The 16,083-nt window shown below is 38.7% G+C and overlaps 2 protein-coding genes across 3 annotated transcripts in view; both read left to right on the top strand.

The window, feature by feature from the left end:
- The window catches only part of LOC102580220 (probable LRR receptor-like serine/threonine-protein kinase RFK1), a 41,828-nt gene that overhangs the window by 14,777 nt on the left and 10,968 nt on the right, over positions 1-16,083 (top strand). The gene's annotated exons all lie outside the window — the stretch shown is intronic.
- The window catches only part of LOC102588939 (probable LRR receptor-like serine/threonine-protein kinase At1g07650), a 23,394-nt gene continuing 7,981 nt past the window's right edge, over positions 671-16,083 (top strand). Inside the window, exons 1-24 of one of the 2 annotated variants that reach the window (XM_015313764.1) lie at positions 671-959; positions 1,038-1,215; positions 2,055-2,150; positions 2,214-2,282; positions 2,360-2,431; positions 2,517-2,588; positions 4,290-4,361; positions 4,460-4,528; positions 4,602-4,673; positions 4,782-4,853; positions 4,948-5,019; positions 5,433-5,501; positions 5,950-6,015; positions 6,439-6,504; positions 6,597-6,632; positions 6,718-6,758; positions 7,040-7,416; positions 7,494-7,689; positions 7,976-8,128; positions 8,529-8,647; positions 8,762-8,972; positions 9,270-9,507; positions 9,950-10,100; positions 10,266-10,315. In XM_015313764.1, coding sequence (XP_015169250.1) covers positions 857-959; positions 1,038-1,215; positions 2,055-2,150; positions 2,214-2,282; positions 2,360-2,431; positions 2,517-2,588; positions 4,290-4,361; positions 4,460-4,528; positions 4,602-4,673; positions 4,782-4,853; positions 4,948-5,019; positions 5,433-5,501; positions 5,950-6,015; positions 6,439-6,504; positions 6,597-6,632; positions 6,718-6,758; positions 7,040-7,416; positions 7,494-7,689; positions 7,976-8,128; positions 8,529-8,647; positions 8,762-8,972; positions 9,270-9,507; positions 9,950-10,100; positions 10,266-10,315 — 2,720 coding nt within the window. In that variant the 5' untranslated portion in view covers positions 671-856. Of the gene's footprint in view, positions 960-1,037; positions 1,216-2,054; positions 2,151-2,213; positions 2,283-2,359; positions 2,432-2,516; positions 2,589-4,289; positions 4,362-4,459; positions 4,529-4,601; positions 4,674-4,781; positions 4,854-4,947; positions 5,020-5,432; positions 5,502-5,949; positions 6,016-6,438; positions 6,505-6,596; positions 6,633-6,717; positions 6,759-7,039; positions 7,417-7,493; positions 7,690-7,975; positions 8,129-8,528; positions 8,648-8,761; positions 8,973-9,269; positions 9,508-9,949; positions 10,101-10,265; positions 10,772-16,083 lie in introns of those variants that run through there. The other variant, XM_015313765.1, reaches the window with a different exon arrangement.

Here is a 16,083-nt window from a genome sequence, read left to right as displayed (position 1 = left end):
TGGAACCTAATTATTTAAATATGGTAGTAAAAGTAACTTTATGTAGAAGGAAAGAGCATTTTCATTTTAAATTCTCCTTCTCAGGTACACAGGATTTTGTGTCACAAAAACCATAAACAAACAAACAAACATATAGTATACTACTCCCTCCGTTTTCGATGTAAGTTTTACATTTGGATTATAAATTTTCAATTTCATTTTACTACTTTTTTACCTTTATATATATTTGTTTAGTGAAGCTGTATTTTCTTATTGCAAAAGTGAATTTTATGAATTGAAAATTACAAAGCCTTCAATCCTTTGTGATACTGTATAATTACTTCTGGCTATTAGCAACTATAGTTAAAAACTACTACTCCATCCGTCCCATTTTATGTGGCAACAATTGACCGGGCACAGAGTTTAAGAAATAAATGAAGACTTTGAAATGTTTACCAAATTGCCCTCTTAAAAAGTAGACTCAATTTCTCTCTCCTCATAAATGTATTTGAGTATTATTTTAAGATTAAATGGGATCAATAAAAATAAAAAAAGAATTGTACCTTTAAATACTTTCCATTTAAGGAAATGTGACATTTTTTTTTGAGACCGATCAAAAAGGAAATGTTGCCACATAAAATGGGACAGAGGGAGTATAAAATAGAGAAGTAATAAAAAAGGTTCAGCATCATTGCCCCCATAGGCCATAAGTTCAAATCATTTTCAGCAACTTGTCTTCTTCTCCTCAAATCTATCATCTCCATTTTTTTTAACAATTTTTTCCTCAGAGCAACTTCATTTTCTCAGAAAAAAGACCTAAAAAAATCTCTTAAATTTTCATATGATTAGTACTCAAGTTTTTGAAGTTTAAGGGACCATGCCAAGAATCTTCAGTTTCTTTCTCATCTTCTTCACCATAGTTATTTGTTTTACAGCAGGCAACATTGAAGCACAAACTGGTCAACTTCCAAAAGATGAAGGTAAAAAGATTTGAACTTTTTCATTTTGTAGTTAATGTATGTGAAAGAAAGTTGATGCCCATTTACTTTGATTGGCAGTGAAAGCTCTTAGAGAAATAGCTGATCAATTGGGGAAAAAAGATTGGGATTTTAAGCTAAACCCTTGTGATGGGAACTCAAATTGGAGCACACCCAAAAGGAAAGATATGCCTTTGTATAACAATACCCTAGAATGCAATTGCACTTTCCCTGATAATCTTTGTCATGTGGAAAATATGTAAGTCCCTCTCTCAAATGAATGTGTTTTGTTAAGTAGTTGATGAAGTTATGAAAATTGATGGGTTAATGTAGTTCTGCTTCTGCCTAATTTAAAGTTGTTTCAGTTTAGAACCTTTACTGAATTTCTATTTAGAAGAAAATTCTTGACTTATGTTTGGTTTTAAATGTCCAGATTAAACTGCTAAGACCAAATTTTAGTTATATTGAGGACTTATTAGGATGTGGTTGGTATGAAGGAAAACATTTTCTAAAATATGTTTTTTCAATTTTCCTATGTTTGGTTGGTTAGCAATTTTCGGAGAAGATTTTTTCTAGGAAAACAAGTTTGTTAAAAATAAGGAAAATGTCTTTGGTAATGGAACTGAGGAAAACAAGTTCCATAGTGGCATTCCACATTGATTGTCTTCTCCCACCCTCTAATACATCCTACCCTCACCCCCATCCCTCATAGTATTTGCGTAAACTAATTACAAATGTTTTTGGGATAATATTTTTTTCACGTACTTACCAAACACCACAATATAAGTAAGAATCCCACTTATAAACACACCCTTGGTTTGGATTACTTCTACTGTTTTGGTTGATCTCTCGAATAAATAAAAGTTGTTAGATGATACTAGGTATAAGCGTATAATAGATTGGTATTAGATTTATTGTTAGAATACCATGTCTTCATCTAAATATTCAAATTTCACATTGATGAACATGGCTATTTCTGGAATTATTTATCTAATTGCCACTTCATTGCATTATGAAACTGATTGAGATTATATAAACTGGACAGGATTAATTCTAATATCCAGCGATTCTGACAGCGACTGCTCTAATTGCTAACAGATTTCTCAAAGGACAGAATCTTTCAGGTGTCCTCCCTGCATCGCTGGCGAAGTTACCATATCTGAAGAAAATGTACACTGAGCATCCAGAACAATTGTTAGAAAATCAGTTTGAATTTTACTTATTTTTAAAATCATTATGATTTTACCTTTTTTTCAGTGATCTCAACCGCAACTACTTAAGTGGTACAATTCCGCCTGAATGGGCGTCTACCAAGTTGGAACTCATGTGAGGCAATTTATTCATATACATTGTTAAAATTTAACCTTTGATTTAGGGCTTCTCATGAATTTGAAGTTTTCCAGGGCTATTTCTAATAATCGGTTATCTGGGCATGTCCCAGAGTACATAGGAAATATGACCTTGCTTGTGAGATTGTAAGTTCCCTTGCTTTCACTTTTCTCGGACTGACTGACTGTACATGACTACTTGAAATATTCTGAAGTCATCATAATTTTTCAGGAGTTTGGAGACTAACTTGTTTAATGGATCGTTACCAGCAGAAGTAGGGAATCTGGTCAATTTACAGATGCTGTAAGTCTTCCTTACTCTTCTATTTCCTAACTGATTTTCACAAGTCAATTTACTATTTGTATTGTGTGGAAGATGTGATCGTGAGTTAAAGTGAAATGAAGCTAAAGAATAGAATGGAGAATTGGAGATGGTTGTTGAGGGAGTAGACTATGAAAATCCAAAATGAGAGACTGATTGAGCAGTTTTTGCAAGGTGACCATGTATAGATGTTTTGTTTGGTACATTTTTTTTAGCTGTGGTGTTCAGGCATGCTTGCACACATCTCAATCAGTCTTCATAATAGCTTACTACATCCCACAAGCACATGTGCCAATAAGCCTGTCCACCTAGGTTAGAGCAGATGAGCTCACATTGAGTGTTGTTGCTGTGTTTCAAATTGTTACTCCTATATCTTAATCATTCAACTATTTCCTTGGGGGGACAATGCTTTGTCTGGTACATTGGGGTACTATAGAAAGGAGAAGTAAGGCAAGAGATATAGGATACGGCTCCAGGTATTAAGGCTATGTAAGTGTACTTCCAATGAAGGGAAAGTGATACAATGTTGAGTTCAAGTGAGGATGTTCTGATCAAAATTGTTCGAAAACAAGGTCAATATTGTGGGTTTTGAGAGCCAACCATTGTCGCCTGGAGACCTGAGAGCTTCATTTTATGCTAAGGACCAACTCTGAGGTGGAAAGGGGTTCTTAGTTGTGTTTGGTTAAGATTCTAGTTTAAGCACCTTTGTAGGATGCAGTTCTTTGCAAGGTCCCGTCATTAGGAAAGGCCGTGGTGTGGAGGTTATTCTTAATAATAAGAGAGTTATGCTTCCATACATTGTCACCGTCCATCAAGATAGAAGGAATAGGTCATAGCTTATAACTGTCATCAATGAGGGCATGCTGTGTTTGATGATAAATGCATCTCTGTAGTCTTTTAGAAAGCAAGAAGTGCAATAATTCGAATTGCTTCTGAGACTATTAATATGCGAGAAGCAAGTCACGTGTACAGTGTACCTTCTTTAAAGTAAAGCGTATAATTTTAGGATGAAACACTAAAATAGCTAACATATGGAAATTTATTATTTGTAACATCAAAACTGCAAACTGACTCTACTACTTTCAATATCATATACAACAATAACATACTTAATTCCAAAAATTCTTACAAAACATCATTAAAATGTACATGAATAAAGATGTTAGAAATAGAAAATGAAATAGTGAGAACGAAAAAGAAAAACAGAAATAATTTTTGTGACAGAATGAGAGAAAAGAATTGAAATTATCGTCAACTTAGAAGTGGAAAAGAAGAAGACACACACAGAAGGAGAAGAAAAATAAGAAAGAATCAAATCTAGAATAAACAGAGTAGAAGAAGAGTCGTAGTGAACCCGAGAAGAAGTAGAAAGAGACAACGAAGAGATCACTAAGCATATGAAGAGAGGAGCCCTAGTACTCAAATGAAAAAAAAGGTCTTTTTATCCCCTTTTTAATTTTTAAAAATCATGCCTGCGCGGATTGCTTTGCGTGTTACTTCTTTAGGCACATGCTTCTTCAAGGTTGTTTTACTTCACCCATGCTTAGCAAGGACACCTCTTCCAATTGCTTAATCACTTTAAATGAATGAGTGGTTGCTTTTAAATTATTGTGTGTTTTTACTAGAGCAGATCAAGTGTGAGCTGGATTTGATTCTAAATTCTATGAACTTTGATTGTTGCAGCAATCTCAAAGCTAATAATTTCACAGGAGAGTGGCCAGTGGAACTGAATAATCTTACGAAATTGATTGAACTGTGAGCGCATTTGAATATACATCTGAGATGAGATTTCCTAGTCTTCTTCCACATATGTAGAGTTGAATTCTTGGCTTTCCCTTTTGGCATCAACACAGTAGGATAACCAGTAACAGCTTTGTTGGGAAACTGCCTAACTTTGAGGATTGGAAAAACCTCCAGAAGTTGTGAGTATTTTCACTTGGTAATATTTGTACAAGTTAGAATTTCCAGTAGAATTAGTATATGCTCTTTTGACAGAGAAATTGAAGGTTCTGGATTTGAAGGACCACTACCCCCAAGTTTTTCTGTTTTGACCAGTTTGGAAGAATTGTAAGTTTACGCTTTATATGAAAAGTTTATTTTGCTTTTTGCAATGCTCTTATGATTAAAAGCAAAGTAGAAATCAAGATAATTAAGGCTCAGATGATGCATATACAGAAGAATCAGTGACCTCAAAGGAGGTGCTTCAGAGTTTCCATCACTTACAAACATGACCAGGATGTCTAAATTGTGAGTACTTGATGATTTGGGAATTGCAAATGAACTTTCCAACACATCCTTTATCAAGGAAAGTCAATTCTCTGAAACTGTGTTTTGACTGCAGGGTTTTGAGAAGCTGTAATATACATGGGAATATTCATGATTCTGTAGCTGAAATGGTCCACTTACGGTTTTTGTAATTCCACTATTTTCAAAGTATTATTGAATTTATTTCAATTTTTTCCCCTTTTCCTGCTATACAAAGCTGTGTCCACTCCACTTAAAGCAAGACGTTTTGTGCATGTGTAACTCTCCTCTGGACTTCTTTGTTTTCTTCTTTTCCTTCTACTAGCCTCCTCTTTTTGAATGGGAGAGGTCAATGGGTTGTTGAATCTTGAATAGATGCAAACAACATACCTCACTTTTGCTGAATGGACCAATTTTCATTCTTTCTTGAAACAAAATGATCTTTACAAAAATGTCATCGGAGCTTTCATTTTCTCTATCCTTTATCTAAACTTAATTAAGCTTTTAACAATTGTGCGATAGTTTGTTCAGCCAATGGGATTGAGCACTGTTGAGTTCGACTCTGTTTATTGGTCATTGCAGAGATCTGAGTTTCAACAAGCTTGAAGGAGGAATTGCAAATCTTGAGGGCATGAATGAGATGGAGGCCACGTAAGTCAAAACAACACGAAGATTCCTACAATTTTATGTGGAAATATTTCTTTTGCATCTCTGTTTCATTATACTAGTCTTACTATAAGAGTGTTGATGCCTCATCCATCAATCTTCTGTATCCTTTCCAAATGCTCAAACCCTTTTCTTTCATTTGAAGAAAAGAAGAAAATTGCCTCAATGACAGAAACAGTCTTAGATGGCAAATGCCTTTTACATGATATTTCTTATTTTTTGCCCACAAAATTTTGAGATTTTGATGTTAGATGGTTTGTTTGTAGCTCAGTAGTATTCTCTCATGAACTGCACAGAAAAATGAGTCTTCATTTGATTGGCAATCTCTTTCCATTTTTGTGTGTAGCTGATAAATGTTCTTGAACATGTAATGCATATATTGCATTTCAAATTTGTGATCTCCTAGTTAAATCAAATATTTCCTGCTTGCTAGGTATCTGACTGGCAATGATTTTGTTGGGCGAATTCCAGATTGGCTTACTAGTCGAGATACCAGAAAGTAAGTATAATTTCTTGTCTTGCTTTTCGATATACACTAGTCACTATTTAGAATTCGATTTAACAAAGGACATGTACTTCAAGGTAGGATTATATAACAGGGTGACAGATATAGAAGGAAGCATTAAAGGTCACAACCAAAAATGTGGTTGCTCACATAGAGAATCAGATTAAAAAGTCATTCATAGATGCCTAGTCCAGAACTTGAATTCTTGAGTCTTGCCTTTGTAAGTTTTTTTTGTGAGGAACAATGATAGCTTTGTGAAAATTAGTTTGATGGGCAATAAATAAAGATATTGAGATTTAACTAGCTGAATTGTCATTAATTTCATTGCATTTAAATCTATTTTCTCTAAGTGAAGGCCTCTCATTAGATTGAAAATACTTGATGAGCTCTTAACCATGTCGGATATCTTTGATGCAGCGTGATAGACCTTTCCTACAATAAATTTGATGAAATCTCTGAGCCATCTACCTGTCGGGACAACCTGTATGATCCTTGTGTGTCTTACACTTTCTCCTATCTTCTTCTATGCATATATGGTTCAGATGATTCCATGTTTGGTTTTCTTTTCTTATCAGAAACTTATTCAGAAGCTTTAAGGTCGAGAATTTTGTGTAAGTATTTAATGTCAAATAAACTATTGACTATTATTCTTTGAAAACGACTTGTCCTCTCTGACACCTCTTTCAACTACTTCAGAGAGCGCGGAAAGTGCTTCTCAGCCAGTCCGTGTTCAGAGGGTGAGTACTCACTCTTTGCAGAATTCTACCCTCTCATCTAAATCTTTTGTTTGATATTTTTCCATTGTGCAGGATTTACCAGCTTCTTGTTGACAATCAATAGACATGAGTAGGAAGGCATAATTTGGTTACTTTTGTAAACTAGTTAGGTCATGGAAAACATTTTAGCACTAGACAGTTTCTATGAAAATCTACAAGAACTGAACAGTTTTATCATTGTCTTATATTTCTGAAATATATTCATTGAGTCTAGTAACCTATCTCTGGTTTGAATATTGCAGACAAGTACTCATTGCACATAAATTGTGGTGGAGGAAACGTAACTGTTGGAGACACTACTTATGTAGCAGATGAAGACTCAGCAGGTGCTGCAAAATTTGTTTACTGGAAAGGGAACTGGGGAACCAGCAGTACAGGACATTTCTGGGATACCAACGTATCGTTGAATGACCACAAAGCAAAAAATGTATCTGCTATCAAGGGAGATGAACCTCAACTTTACATGACAGCTCACCTCTCCCCTTTATCTATGACTTACTTTGGACGTTGCTTAGCAAATGGAAACTACACTTTGACACTTCATTTCGCAGAAATAGTTTACAGAGACGACCAATCTTTCCAAAGTCTTGGAAGACGAATATTTGATGTATACATACAGGTGAACCAGCATGTCAGAGAATTAGATACAGTAAAATATCCAATTAGCTGCAGCTGATTTAGTTTAAATGGATGCAGGACAAATTGAAGTTTAAAGATTTTGATATTAAAAGACTAGCCGGAGGAGTTGATAAAGCTTTGAAAGAAAAGTTTAATGTAACAGTGAAAGATAAAACTGTACAAGTGCGCTTCCAGTATGCTGGGAAAGGAACTACATCAATCCCGAGTAGTGGACACTATGGTCCTTTAGTATCTGCCATCTCTCTGGAAGCTAGTAATACTCTGTCTTCACTTTAATTTTTAGGTGTAGCATCTCTTCTTCTTCACTGTCACATAGTGAGAAAGTCTTCTTCACAAAAGTTACTCACCTTTGCATCTTATTTAAAAATTAAGACCTTTTCAGAGTTGGAATCCGTACAGGATCACTCATGATTATATGGTTGAAGCTCAAGAAGCTATAGATTAGATGTTCTCTCATTGAATAAGTTATGCATAATATCTATGATTTCCGGTATACAAGTAAATTCCAGAGTGTCTAACATTGTTTGTTCTGTAATTAGACTTCAAGCCCCCTCCTCCGCCGGAGATCTCTTCTAATCAGAAAAAGAAGATTCTAATTGTAGCTGGAGCAGTGGTGTCTTCTTTAGCTCTCGTTCTGATGATTTTCTTTGTTGCTTGGAAGAAAAGAAGAAACAGGAAATTGATGGAACAAGGTGATTCTAGATCTCAATTTTTGTTTATGCCTGACAAGTAGAATATAATTTAAAAAAATTCTGTTGCATTCTGGGTGATTCTTGGAATTGTATCAAAATGAAGTGACAAATTGAGTGGTTTTGCTAATTGAAGTACATGTGAATGATTGTACCATATGAAATATTAGGTGTAATTATCATTTTGGAAGACTTCCTGCCACATTAAACGTATATGCCTATATTCTATCCAAATTCATGATTTCACTAGTTAACGGGTGGGGAAGACAAGGGTGATGGATATAGGTTAGGTTTGAAGGTGCAAACCTTCCAGAATTTCTTGTATGCTTTTCAAGCTAAAATTTTCTTTTATTTATCTTGTGGGAAACTAACATCCTAAACTTGTTCCTTTACTGTTGTGTAGAATTAAGAGGACTAGATCTGCAAACTGGTATATTTACTTTCAGACAAATTAAAGCTGCCACAAGTAACTTTGATACTGCAAATAAGCTTGGTGAAGGTGGATTTGGATCTGTCTACAAGGTGAATATATATACAAATTTTCATAATTGTTCCTTCTTATCCCTCCCTGTGGAAATCCTACTTGATGTTATTGGAAATCATTTATGAACTTCATGCATTTTTTTTTATGCTCAGGGTACACTAGCAGATGGTACTATAATTGCTGTCAAACAGCTTTCATCCAAGTCAAGACAAGGGAACCGTGAATTTGTGAATGAAATAGGCATGATGTCAGGCTTACATCACCCAAATCTTGTCCGACTCTACGGATGCTGTGTTGAACGGAACGAACTTTTACTAGTTTATGAGTACATGGAGAACAATAACCTTACCCATGTTTTGTTTGGTAAATGTTATTTTTCGGTACTTGATTTTTATATGCTTTACTTGAGCCGAGAATATATTGGAAGCAGGCTCTCTACCTTCACAGGGTAGGGGTAAGGCTACATATGAACCACCTTCCCTAGATCCACTTGTGGGATTACACTGGTTATTGGTGTTTACTTGAGGTAAAAGTAAAAAAAGGACACCACGCCAAAACAAAAAGAAGTTTGGTGATCCCAATTTTCCCTCAATAACGTACGCCATAAGTGTGTGATTTTGTATGAATATTGGCCTAGTTTCAATTTGTAGTAAATTGCAGGTCCTGAAGACTGTCAACCAAAACTGGACTGGCCAACTAGGCAAAAGATCTGTGTTGGCATAGCTAAAGGCTTGGCTTACCTACATGAAGAATCACCTCTAAAGATGATTCATAGAGACATCAAAGGAACCAATGTACTCCTTGACAAAGACCTAAATCCAAAGATCTCAGACTTTGGTCTGGCCAAACTTCATGACGAGGAGAAAACACATGTCACCACCAGGGTTGCTGGGACTATGTGAGCTTCTAAACTACTCTAATTGATTGATCAAATTTTAATCTTTTGAATGTCATCCTTCCATTTAGGTCATATCAGTTGTATCTTTTTTCTGAATGTAATCTTTACTCATTATATAATTCCAAAAGGTTATGGCTAGCGCCTTACTGATCCCAAGAGTTCAACAGATTATAAAGGTTATCTATCATTTCATATTATTCTTCAAAGCTACTCGTCTTTTGAAAATCCATGTTTTATATTACAACTATAATAAACTAGTAAAGATTATTCTCTTCAAAATCATGTAAGTCAAACTATGGCAATCAGTTTTATAATGGAAGGTGTAACAATTACTTCTGCTGTCCATTTTTACCTAGAGTTGAGGTATAGAGCATTAGTTTAAGCCTTTCAGGACGTTCCTGTTCAGTCAAGCTCGTATAACTTCGTTAATTTGTTTTTGCAGAGGTTATATGGCCCCTGAATATGCACTCTGGGGTTATTTAACACATAAAGTAGATTTATACAGTTTTGGAGTGGTTGTATTAGAACTCGTTGCTGGGAAGAACAACATGAAATATCATCCTGATGAGAATTATGTCTGTCTTCTTGATTGGGTAAGAAACCAGCATCTCTTGGTATCAGTTCCATGAATAGTAAACATTTATAGCACGTCTCAGTTTGCTTAATGAGAACTTCATTTTGTGTTGATCCAAGTAGACTTGGTAGTATTTCAAAAGGTATCTTTCACAAGTTTTCCCATTCAATATTGTGTTTCTCAGGCCCTGGTTCTACAAAAAAAGGCCAAGTTTTTGGAGCTAGTAGACCCAAGGTTAGGTTCCAATTACGACAAGAAGGAGGCGTTGAGGATGATTAAAGTGGCCTTACGATGTACTAATCCATCTCCAGCACTAAGGCCAAACATGTCTGCAGTGGTGAACATGCTTGAAGGTCGTTTGAACGTCGATGAGTCTAACTTCGATTCAAGTGGCTACGGTGATGAATTGAATTTTCTAGGTTTAAGAGACAAATATGATGAGATGCAAGTAACTTCTAGTGAAAACCAATCAGTCTTTTTTTCAACTGACACAAAGGGTACTGATCACTCTTCTTCTACCTTTCCTTCTACATCTACCTCTAAATAAGTCTCCCTGTATGCTCAATGTTGTATTATATAAGACGAAAAAACTATGAAGAATGAAATGTTGATCATCCCGCGACATACTTTTCTTAATGTCATTTATTTTGTTTATAAAAGTTGTGTCTCTGGAAAGTGAGTTTTCCAAAAGTGTTGTCATATATGAAACATCCCCCCTTTCCTCTCATCAAACTTCAAAGACATAAATTGTACTAATAGTGTGCATTTTTATACATAAGAAAATAGAAAGAGAAGATGACTTTTGGTGAGATTTCATGAACTCCTTGAACAACAACAACAACATAGCCAATGTAATTCCATAAAGTGGGATCTAGAGAGAGTAAACAGGAGAGGTGGTTTTCGATAACTTAACAAATCATTAGACTGAATGAAATAATTTGAGTAAATTTTACTGGATAGGAAACATTAACCCTTTTATCTTTTGAATCATCATATCATATCATATAAAATTTGAAAGAATCTGGACTTTTGGTCCAAAAGCAATCAGTGGCTGCTGGCCTGCTGCTGCTGAGTTATTATCGGACTTTTAGAGTCCGAAAAAAATCTTCATTTTAGCCCTTTGGGCTGCTGCTGCAGCAATGATCAAATTAATTTCCAGCGTTCACTCTGCTACTGATTTGAGTTTTAACCCAATAATATTAGCTTCCCTTTTCGAACTTGATGGAGGTTGATGCATGAACTTGAGGAGTATGCAAGAGGTGGGGAGTCCAAGGACTCATTTGGAGAGTGTTCCTGGGAAACAAAGTAAGAGAAAAGGAATAAGCAGATATCTTACACAAGTAATCATAGCTAAATAACAGTACATTTTGCTATCAACAAGGCAAACATCCAGAATGTCTACATATTAGTTAAAAACTCTTGATAGAACCTGAGCAATCTCCATTTAAAAGAAATGACTAATGCAGAACTCACAGGAAACATTTTATGACACACAAATAGAGATAACATGCATAGCAGGAAAGAAGCTAACTAAAGAAGATTATTGAAAATATTTCCCAAAGAAGAGTAGGTTATCACAATTTTAATGAAATAAAGCTCGCTCAAAACAGCAAGATAGAATCAGAAAGCTACTGAATTGCCAAGAAACATTAGATAAAGAGAAACGATACACTAATCTGAACACGATACTCAAGGCCGAATTCATATCATATTGTGTAAACTAAACTCAAAAACCTCCAACTAGGACACATACAATCAAAGGTTCTATGATAAAGTGATAATTTGAAACTATACTTTTTTTTGATAATGAAACTAAACTTGTACATTAAGACTAGAAAAAAAAAAATCAAATAGGAAGGGAAAACCGAGATAAAACGCCCAAGCTTTCAGCTATGATCAAACATAAACTAAGAATAAGAACAAACGAGATGAAGAAGAGTGATAGCACATTCCAGCAGTTAATGTCGAGGGTGGATTAATGAATGACTGCTTTAGCTCTATCGACAGAGGCCTCGTCTAAAGTTCTGACCCTTGCTTCAAGCTCTGCTCTAGGAGAATCGCCCCACCCGATGTGATCGATGTCGCATCTCAACCTGTTCATGCTGCGGAGCGAACGCCTAATAGACAGACATCTAAATTTTATTTTACTTTCTTTGAGTAACAAGAGAACCAAACTGAAGCAAACATACTACTCAAACAGGACACCCATATTTCAAATACACAGAAACCTCGAAATTGTTAGCACAAAGAAATGGACATTTCAATAACGACTTAAGAAAGAAAACTGAATCTTGCCCTTAACTGATCAAGAATATATATCCCCAATCATTTGGTTCATTGGACAATCTCAAAATACATAAAACAGAGATGCCAACTTACATAAATACATTGAGAAGAGACTGAAATTGGAAATGAAGCCAAAACAAAGTAAAGAAAATCCCAATAGATAAGATCTCAAATATTCAGGCAGACAACAATTCATTCTTATATCTATCAATCGATGGTATGTATCCTCCTTGATTGACACACAGTCATTTTTTAGAAACAAATTCGTACATAAAAAGGGAGCATTTGAAAGCTTTCAGGAAGTCTATCTGGAAAGTTATACAAAAACCAATGCTTCAAGAGAAAAACTTAGACTCTTATTAACGCATGTGTTGAAGGGAGACGGCTTGACAACGTTATTCTTAAGCAAATAGACTCAACCGAGATAACTTCATTAAGCCCAACCTTTACAAATTATCACAGGTTTTATATGAACATATAAACAACGGAAGCTTATACATCTCGACAAAAACTAAGAATAAACTCAAACTTTCATATTGGTTGACAGAAACATCAAATATAAGCTGTTGAAAATGTAATTAAACTACTAACTAAATACATGAGGAAATACAACAGACATGGATCATAAACTAAAAGAAACAAAGCTAGAAACTAGTCAATGCTCGAGAAAAGAAAGGAAGGAGAAAGAAGATTACCTTTTGCTAATCAGCTAACCATGACAGCTTCCACCTCGAAATAGCCACAAAATAATGAAATTTCAACTATCGAAACAAGAGCTCCAAAAAACTTTACGGGGTTCCCTTTTTTCTAACCTTTAAAACCATTGATGATCAGTGAAAGGGAGTAGCAAGGAATATGTATGAATTTGTACCATTTCGAATGGAAAAGGGAAATTGGAAAGCATATTACCGTTAAAGGAATTTCCTCAAAGAATGCATAGTACTCGAGCTTGTGTAAAGCATGTTTGGTTGTACTCACCTTGAGGCACCATTCTACGAGGCCCCTCCTCCTCGAGGCACGATGCGTGCCTGTTGTGCCTCGATTCCTCGAAGCACGTGCCGTACCTTGAGACCCCTCGACCCTGAGGCACGCACGACGTGCCTAGAAGCAAGAGCATGCCTCGAGGTCGTAGGGCAGCGGGGGCCCCCTTCCGCCCCGAGGAACGCCCCCTGCGAGCATCGGAGCCCTCCGCCGCCCCTGACCACAAGGCACGAGCCCTGCGTGCCTCAGGGCTCAACGCCTCTCCCCGGCCCCCCGAGGCACAAGTCCTACGTTCCTCGGGGGCCTCCGCCGCCCCTTTGTCCGAGGCACGAGGAGGCCTACTCCCCGAGGATGCCTGACCCGAGAACGCCTAACCTGAGGAATCCCCTACACCCTTAGAACGCCTGACCCGACCCGAGAAAAGTGTCGTGCGTGCCTCGAGGCCTCTCCGCCACATGACACGCGCCGTGTGTGACTCCCCCGCCCCGAGGCACGCCCCATGCGTTCCTCGAGACCCCCTGACCTGAGGAGGCCTACTCCCCGAGAACGCCTGACCTGAGAACACCTGACCTGAGGATGTCTGACCCGAGGATGCCTGACCTGAGTATGCTTGACCCGAGGAGTCCTACTCCCCGAGAACGCCTGACCCGAGAACACCTGACCCGAGGATATTTGACCCGAGAATGTCTGATTCGAGGAAACCATCATGCGTGCCTCAAGACCCCCGCTCTGAGGCACGCACCGTGCGTTCCTTGAGCACCCTGATCTACTCCCCGAGAACACCTGACCCGAGGATACCTGACCCGAGGATGCCTGACCCGAGGAGGCCTACTCCCCGAGAATGCTTGACCTGAGGATGCCTAGCCCGAGGACACCTGACCCGAGGATGCCTGGCCTGAGGATGCCTGACCCGAGGAGGCCCGACCTGACCCGAGGAGACCTACTCCCCGAGAATGCCTGACCTGAGGATGCCTGGCCCGAGGACACCTGACCCGAGGATGCCTGGCCTGAGGATGCCTAACCCGAGGACGCCTAACCCGAGGATGCCTGACCCGAGAACGCCTGACCCGAGGATGCCTGACCCGAGGATGCTTGACCCGAGGAGGCCTACTGCCCGAGAATGCCTGACCCGAGGATGCCTGGCCCGAGGACACCTGACCTGAGGATGCCTAGCCTGAGGATGCCTGACCCGAGGAATCCCCTACTCCCTGAGAACGCCTGACCCGAGTATGCCTGACCTGACCCGAGAACGCCTACTCCCCGAGAATGCCTGACCCGAGGATGCCTGACCTGAGGACACCTGACCCGAGGATGCCTGGCATGAGGATGCCTGACCCGAGGACGCCTGACCAGAGGATGCTTGACCCGAGGAATCCCCTACTCCTTGAGAACGCCTGATCTGAGGAAAGCATGGCGCTTTCCTCGAACCCCCTGATCTACTCCCTGAGAATGCCTAACCCGAGGATGCCTGACCCGAGAATGCCTGACCCGAGGATGCCTGACTCGAGGACGCCTGGCCTGACCCGATGAGGCCTACTCCTCGAGGATGCCTGACCCGAGGATGCAGGGCCTGAGGATGCCTGACCCGAGGACGCCTGACCCAAGAACTCCTGACTCGAGAACGCTTGACCCGAGGATGCCTGACCTGATGCCTGACCCGAGGAGGCCTACACCCCGAGGAGGCTTACTCCCCGAGAATGCCTGACACGAGGCTGCCTGGCCCGAGGATGCCTGACCCGAGGATGCCTAGCATGAGGATGCCTGACCCAAGGACGCCTGACCCGAGGACGCCTGACCCGAGGATTCCCCTACTCCCTGAGAACGCCTGACCCGAGGATGCCTGACCCGAGAACGCCTGACCCGAGGATGCTTGACTCGAGGAATCCCTTACTCCTTGAGAACGCCTGACCCGAGGAAAGCGCCGTGCGTTCCTCGAGGCCTCCACCCCCCCCCCCCGCCCTGAGGCATGGAGCCTCAAAATTTCCCCACCCCACACTAAGGTATCATGCCTCGAGAACATTGTTTGAAAAAATGAAAAAGACCTCTTATTTATAGCCATTTGCAGCAAGGAACGCGTCTGTTCAGAAAAACTGTTCAGACCCGTTTTTTCCAGAACATTGTGTCCTTTGGGAAAACTAACGATTTTTCGGAAGGAAAACCGTTTGGAAAAGTAAGAATTTCAAAATAAATTCAGTTGCGCCAAATTAATTCTGTTAGTTAACTAACATTCTGAATTAATTTATAAGAGAAAGGAAATGATTTAACAAGATTGATTAAATAAATTTTGTCCAAAAATATTATCAATCAATCACATCAAATCCAAATCCAAATCCAAAGCCGAAGCCGAGGCCGAGCGACGACGACGGCGCGAGGGGGCACCTTCTTCTTAACCCTTTAAGAAGTAAAGGAAATATTTCCTAATATAAGGACAACAATTTCCTCTCTTCTACCGATATGGTAAAAATGACTATTCATTTGCACTTTTGCAATGACTTTTCATTTTCCCTCCAAAATTGGTTCCCCCATTTCTTCCACTTTCCATTTTCTCCTTTTATTTCCCATTCACTATTTCCCATTCACACCTTGCTAAACCCAACAATCCCCCACATGAATGGGGAATGACTATTTAAAACATATGCATGAAAACTTGTGTGTCTCGTAAGTAAGGTTTAATCGCATCTGGATAAGTAGGTTTCCCTTTAAACTTTCCGTAGTGAACATATATCAGATATACT

The sequence above is a fragment of the Solanum tuberosum genome, unplaced genomic scaffold, assembly GCF_000226075.1.
Source record: "Solanum tuberosum cultivar DM 1-3 516 R44 unplaced genomic scaffold, SolTub_3.0 scf00265, whole genome shotgun sequence".
In the NCBI taxonomy this organism is placed as follows: Eukaryota; Viridiplantae; Streptophyta; class Magnoliopsida; order Solanales; family Solanaceae; genus Solanum; species Solanum tuberosum.
This window is presented reverse-complemented; position numbering and strand designations above follow the sequence as displayed.